The sequence below is a fragment of the Magnolia sinica genome, chromosome 9, assembly GCF_029962835.1.
Source record: "Magnolia sinica isolate HGM2019 chromosome 9, MsV1, whole genome shotgun sequence".
Taxonomy (NCBI): Eukaryota; Viridiplantae; Streptophyta; class Magnoliopsida; order Magnoliales; family Magnoliaceae; genus Magnolia; species Magnolia sinica.
The window spans coordinates 34,871,145-34,878,395 of NC_080581.1; the positions used below are offsets into that span (position 1 = coordinate 34,871,145).

Below are 7,251 nucleotides of genomic sequence, written 5' to 3' on the forward strand. Positions count from 1 at the left end.
ATTTGCAAATTGACATGACTCGCGAGCCCACCTTTCATCAACGACAAAAATTTCTTCATTCGGCTGATTTGTGGTTCACGGCCTACCCAGGTACAATATTTCATTGTTTCCCATGGGCCCACCTGTTTCCATTTGCGGACCCAACAATATTTAGGTGGGTTCTATTTGCTTCAAATAATCATATCTCTGCAGGTGAATTCTATTATCTGTATACTTTCTGTTAATAATAAAAAAGAAAAGAAAAGGAGTTTGATGGCTCATTTGGTTGTTTGTATTTGGAATGTGATAAATTTCAAATGTTAAATATATTAAAATTCTTAATTGTGTTTTACATCCTGCAACTAGAATGCCTTATAGATATTGGTCATTATAATAAGCCCATCGAAGCACAACTTGGATAAAATTGACGTAATTCCAAGCCTATGGTGGGCCATCACGTGGACCAATCACGATGCAGAAAAATAGAATTTTTCTACTTGTGGCAAGCAGAGGATCCAGATTCATTTTTCAATGCTAACTTCTAGTGCTGAACGTGACTACCCTTTTTTTTAAATTTTTTTTTCAATACTTTTGCACTTGATTCATCAAAAGATAAAACCAACAAAACCCCCAAAACAAAGTTGTTGAGCGTGACTTTGTATAACATTTTCTAGTTTTCGTGTATGTACTGTTGAACGGTTGGATCACAGTATGTATTTTATATAAATATTTATATGTTAGGCCAAAATGTGGGGTCCATCTCCCAAGCCAATGTTGAGGCTCAAATATTGCATATTAGACCCAGTTATTGCTTGGATTTACGAACATGATACCGTTTAATGGCCCGCTTTAATCATATTTGTGATGCAGAGTGTATTTATGAGCATGGACTGAAAAGGGAGCTTAAAGCATGGATTTAATGATCTGATGATACTAAAGGCAAGGGACGGACTCCATGGGACCAAGATCGACGGAATTACATGCCAGGGATCTGCGAAAATCGAGAAACTGAAGCTCAAGTGGCCTGAAAGTCAGCCAAAATGCAAGATCACTGGGTTTCCATCATCTGTTCGGCTCAAAACTTTATACATGGCTTGAGGACCAAAAACTAACCGTACACGTCAAATTTCAGCCATTGGATCCCTCTGGAAGTGGCCCAACGGATAGATCAGCCCATAAATCAGTGATTTGGGGCCCGCCTGGTATCTGAAAATGCTTCAATTTTATTCTCAACGCCTTAAATGGAGTGACACAGCAAATGGACAGAGCAGATGTCTCACGAACATCACAGTAGACCCTACATGAATAGTGCGTGTACATAGTGTACACGCACCAGCCGTGCACCGGACGGTCAGCCCGGTCAAAGACGGGTTGACCCGTCTTCTTCTTTCACAGCAACAGCGAACGGATGCTGTCTGTCTATTTTTCATCAATGGGCCCCACTCGCTCTCTAGATGATAAATCCGGACCATCCATCAGATTCCCACGGTCCATGTTACCATGGCCTAGGTGACAGATTTCAAGAAGGAAGCGAGGAACGATTTCCAATCGTCCAAACAGAGGTTGGACGGTCATATGATCAATCACGTGGACCACACCGAATACAAACAGAAACCAATTCTTAAATCCAATGAACGGTGTGGATCTTTCACCTAACAGCAATCAATGAGCCATCACACTTCACAGAGGCGACGTGCGTCGACTCTGTTTCACAACAGAGGTTACAGTCCGTTCTTGAGGGCCACCATGGTCCATGATTCAGATAATCAGGACCGTCCATCAGGCTTAAAATGGTCCTATAAACATGGCCTAGGTGGAGAAATTTCAAGATACATCGGAGATCGGTTTTCGATCGTTCAAACGGAAGACTGACGGTGGAATAAAATAATTCGTGGGCCACCATGAAGCTGATCCAAAACTAATCAGATCCGACTAGCTTTTTAAGGGGAAACCAATGAACGGCTTGGATTTCTTTGATAAAACAGATCATGGGCCCCATCAGCAGCTCAGCGCAGGTTTTGCGCAGACAGAGCGTCCAAGCAGAGCCCGGACGTTGCCGACTCCCGTGGCCCAATGTATGATCTTGATCGTGGCCGGAATAACGATCCGTACCGTCCAAAATGTCCATAGGGAGGCCATAACCCTGTCTAAGGAGTCTGTTTTGAGAGATCTTGACGGCTAGTCGCTCACACTCGGCCCAAACGTAGGTTGTCTTGTGTTATTGCGTGTTCTAGCTGCGAAACATATTGTTGCGTAATGATTTTCGCACATGCACCAACTCCTAGCCGACCTTCTCATCTATAAAACGGAGAAAGAGAGAGAGGAAAAAAAATCCAAGTTTGGGAACAGCTAGGACGTGAAGCATAGGAGAAAGAGAGTTTGTTTGTTTTTCTATTTTTTTGTTTATTTTCTTCTTCTTCTTTTCTTTTCTTTTTGAGATTTAGCCTAATCATGTTTATGTGTGGCTAAACCTCTTAGTTAGGGCTAAGAGGTGAAGCTTGTAGTCTTATGAGAGAGATTTTGCTTGTGCCTCTTGTTTAAACTGACTGATGTTGATTTTAGTTCAATTAAAAGGAATACTTTTAGTTTTTTATGGTCTGTTGTGACTGAAATTACAATGGATCTGCGATGGCTTTGAATATTTCCTTTTTCCTTATATGTTTATGACGTCAGGAAGCCCTGTTGTTCACCATCGTCTCCTGGGCATGGTCGGATGACGGTACCCTTCCTAACCATCATAGCATGTTGATTGGTTGGTAATTAGTTTAATTCTGTTGTTTGCTTTGTCTCCTGGGCATGGTTTGGTGATGGAATCCATTCTAATTCATATACCTTTCATCTCTTAAAAACTAAATCAAGTAAGTTCAGTTTAATTTCCCTGATTCTTGATAGAGGCATAAGATCTCTTTGATTTTTACAAGTGGATCCTCTGAATCCCTATTTTCCTACCTTTGAATTCTACATATTTTAGTTTACTATTTCATCGTTATTCCTCAAATCCACCTGATTTAGATTTTATTTTTTTCTAGTTCTAGTTCTAGTTATTTTCAGATTACGTACAAGTTTCAGTCCCTTGGGATTCGACCTCGGTCTCACCGAGTTTATTACTACATCACAACCCTATACTTGGGGAGTGAACAGCCAATCACATGGCTACACGTGTTTCAGGTGCATAGCTTAGTTGTTCGGCCTCCCAGATCAGCTTAGCTGTGACTTCATCCTGCTCTGGAACATATTCTTCAAGTTGCCTGACTAATTCGTTGGCTGTGGGGCAGATATGATAATTCGACGGGCAGCTGGCGCAATGAAACCTTCGTCAATAGCTTGATCGATAAACGATAACAAGGAATTATAATATCCATCCATGTTCAAGGGACCCACCGGTTTCTGATGGATTCCGAGCTGTGCCCAAATAATGACTTCCAGCAGTTCTTCAAGTGTCCTGTATCCACCGGGCAGAGCAATAAAAGCATCAGCTTGGCGAGCCATCTCAGCCTTTCGTAGGTGCATGTCAGATATAGCTCTCACTTCACCAACAGTGTCGCCAGTTATAGCCCCATCAACCCCACGCTACCACCTCCGTACACCAAATCAATCCTCCTTTCCACCAATTCATTTCCCAACTGAATAGCAGCTTCTTGGTAGCTGATTTTCTTGCCTGGGCTTCTTCCAGAGAAGACACAAATCCTCTTGAATTTGGATTTCCTCTCTTCCATGATTTCCAAAGAATCTCTTTCCTTTCTCTATATATCCAACTTTCCTTCAACTAATCTATATATCCACAGGACTACACTTAGCTGACTCCGAGCCACACGTAGGATGAATTGTCAGTCCATGGGAACAAATGAGGTTTTGAATGCTGGTGTTGGTGTTGGTGTTGAATGCTACCACTTTAAGATGCCTTTGGTTTTTAATGCTATTATTATAAGTTTATTCAGCTTATTCAAACAACATTAGAATCACCTCAAATTTGGCAATGTACGCATTCATCTTTTTTTTGGAACTAATCAACCTTATGAAGTTGATTTCATGGTCCTTTTCTTTTTACACCCCCACACACTCACGCTGGTGGAATTTCACCACCTATGGGTACTCGAACCCTTGACCGGGAGTTGAAACTCCTGAGAGTCTACCACCCGAGCAAGAGTAAGGACCCAAAATAAGAAGTGGAAGAACCATGCCACTTGATGCATTTTTATTTTTTGTTTTTTACCAAGATCCATTCCAGTTGATTTCATGGTAAATGTTTTGTCTTCCTTTTTCTCTATCCATGGTCCATGTACACTGGAGTAGACTTCTACAAGAAGTTGTGTGGAGTGTCCATTATTCAAAAGTGAGCTTTTATGCAAGTATTGAATTTGGATTCTTAGCATAAAATTTTAACTGAGTATTTTGAGATAAATATGAGATTTTCACTACCTATTCGAATAAAAAATGAAAATTGGAATTCACGTTTAAATAATTCTCATGGAAATCGTTGTTGCATCTAACAGCTTGACTTGCTTCTTCCACATGCATAAGCAAAATAAGAAGTGGAAGAACCATGCCACTTGATGCTTTTTTTTTTTTTTGTTTTTCTGTTTTTTTACCAAGATCCATTCATTCTGAATTCATGTCATGGATTATCCAGGAGTTTAACATGCATCTTTTGTGTGTTTCATTTAGTTTAAGATGCTAAACTTGTTGTGTCTTTTCTTTTTGTTGTTCTATTCTTGAATCAAGTCCATGGGTGTTCACCTTGCTAGAATGCATTTAAATTGTAAATAAGGATTTCATTTATGTTGATTAAATGTAATGGTAATTGTATTCAATAACATTTTTTCACATTTCATTTATTTCCAGATGCTTCTTTTTCTAAGTCTTTATATGGATTGTGAAGGAGGGAAGTGAAGATTTCACCTGGCAAAGATATTCCTAATGCCGACTCAGGTTATCGGTTTCGACTTTCTGGATTAGGAAGGCATCAAAAGGTTCTCTCAATTGTATTTCTGGTATAATCTTCCTTCGCTTTTAGCAACTTAAGTGTGGAACTCTTTTTAAGGATAGTACGAGTTTATTCTCTTAGAAATGATGACATTGCTCTTATTTTCCTTCAATGCATATTATTCAACATGCTATTTGTTTGAATATTTATAAATTTCTTGTATGCTTTTCTGTAAAATCTGATATTTTTACATTGGTATGGGGGGCATCTTTTTATTTAGAAACTACAAACCATTGGGCAGGTTATGTGTGGTGAGGAATAAAAAATATCATATCATGACCTTCATTGAGTGTATTGGTGATTGGTCTTCTAGTCAAAATTCACATTCTCGTCTGTCACACAATTTCACTGCCTTTGATTTCCAAGTAGTTTGATGGCATTTTTTAGTGTTTTTTTTTTTTTTTTTTTCCCTTTCCTCACTGGTTTCTGTATTCTTTAAGCTATTGAATAATGCTACTTCCCCTAAACATCTCTATTGTACACATGGCATTTGCATATGATGATCTAGACCCTCTATTTCGTGGGCTACCACATCAATGGATCATACCCCAAAAAGCATGGCCATCTGACTATGGTAACCATTCCAATTGGGGGCCTAAAAGAACAAGCAATGGCTATATCAACAGGGGAAAACTCATAACAATCAAATGGTTAGAGCTGTCAATTACTATGATGTTTAGTTTATAGCCACCCATCCAACTGGTGACCATTTTGTTTCTTTTAACAAAGGGCAGACATTCCGATTAATGCTTGCTTCACTTCTTGAAATGGGTTATCAGGTATTGTCCCTTTGCATGTACTTGGGATCTTCTTCTTCTTCTTCTTCTTCTTTTTTTTCTCTTGTAAAGCAGCTATATAATTTCTGTGTGTGCCTTTTTAGGTGAGATTTGGTGTTCTAGAGGATGGAGCCTTTGGTGTTTCTCAATCTAGGAAATGAACATTCATATGGGCAACTTCTCCAGAAGAGACACTCCCAGAGTGGCCAGAGCCAATGCACGTCTTTGCAGGCCCAGAACTGAAAATCACATTACCTACAGTGTGCTGCCGTCAAGAGTACAGCTGGAGGGGCACCCTTCCGTGTAATAACTGTGAGAGATACAATTGGAGATCTCCCACCTGTTGGAAATGGAGCATCTAAAACAGAGATGGATGTGAGTTTTCTGATGAAACGTTGTCCTCGGTTGTCTGCACAAAACAAATTTAGTTAAAACTTCTAGTGATGGAATACACTTTGAGATATCCTTTTGACCTTCATTTTACTAATGGTCTATTTTCATTGCTCTTACAATTGCTCCTTGTTTTTTGTTTGTAGTATGGAAATGATCCTGTGTCATGGTTCCAAAAGCAAATCCGTGAGAACATGTTGGTCTTGAGTGATCACATATCAAAAGAAAAGAATGAGTCGAACTACATCCGATGCCAAAGAATTCCAAAGCACCCAGGTGCTGATTGGCATGACCTACCAGAAGAAAAGGTACTTACATCACTGATTCTAGTGCTACTAACAATGATGGATTAAACTAATCAGCCAACAAAATACTCATTGACAGTACATGTTGGATTTGATACCAGGTGCTTGCCAAAGCACCCAGGTGTATTGTCTTACGATGTCTACAAAATGCAGGTTAAACTGTCTACTGGTCAAATGGTGGATTTGATACCTCGGTGTTTGCCAAACACAGCCAATAGCCACAATCAGTGGAAGGGACTGTTTGGCCCTGATGTACCAAGTATGCATTATGATTGTTAGTTGTTACAACATACCTGGATTGACAGGAGAGCATTCTGAAGCTAGGCTACTGATGTTAACTGCAGCAGAAGCATTTCTACAAAGCTTTGGAGCATTATTAGGATATTCAGATCTCCTACAACAACACGGAAAAGAAACAAATCAAAGGCAGGAAGCTATAGGTAACTTAAGACTTGTCTTGCAAACCCCAAACATAAACCTCAATTGTTTTAGACCTGACGTTTTATCCACACCACAGCTTTACCTCCTTAGCGTTCCTGCATCCAAACTCTTAATCAGATCTACATAAAATATAGTTAAAACAACATAAACACTTGTGGGCAACCAACATAAGATGTTACTAAAGAGAAGTAATTTTCCATAAACGCCATATATGATTTTGAATGGGACATTTGACATCATTGATAAGAATGTCACAACCATATTTCATCATTTCACCTTCATTTTAATGTCACAACCATATTTCATCATTTCACCTTCATTTTAATTTTCCTAAGTTACCATCATTCGGATGTTATGATTCTTATATATGGGCACC

The 7,251-nt window shown here is 39.3% G+C and overlaps 1 protein-coding gene and 1 pseudogene across 1 annotated transcript; one reads left to right on the plus strand and one right to left on the minus strand.

Annotated features, from left to right (window-relative positions):
- Positions 1-3,124: 3,124 nt before the first annotated feature.
- LOC131254950 (cytokinin riboside 5'-monophosphate phosphoribohydrolase LOG7-like) lies at positions 3,125-3,971 on the minus strand (annotated as a pseudogene).
- A 1,717-nt stretch (positions 3,972-5,688) lies between these two features.
- Positions 5,689-7,002, plus strand: LOC131254951 (DNA (cytosine-5)-methyltransferase 1B-like). Its single transcript, XM_058255649.1, has 5 exons — positions 5,689-5,742; positions 5,844-6,114; positions 6,276-6,437; positions 6,588-6,693; positions 6,779-7,002. Exons 2-5 carry the CDS (start codon positions 6,109-6,111, stop codon positions 7,000-7,002), a joined length of 498 nt encoding a protein of 165 aa, XP_058111632.1. The 5' UTR covers positions 5,689-5,742; positions 5,844-6,108.
- The last annotated feature ends 249 nt before the right edge of the window (positions 7,003-7,251 follow it).

What these genes read in the sequence shown, in the direction of transcription:
- LOC131254951 (XM_058255649.1), top strand. An exon ending in ATGACCTACCAGAAGAAAAG is followed by an intron (nt 6,438 to 6,587) that starts GTACTTACATCA and finishes TACAAAATGCAG; the next exon opens with GTTAAACTGTCTACTGGTCA. An exon ending in GTTTGGCCCTGATGTACCAA is followed by an intron (nt 6,694 to 6,778) that starts GTATGCATTATG and finishes TGTTAACTGCAG; the next exon opens with CAGAAGCATTTCTACAAAGC.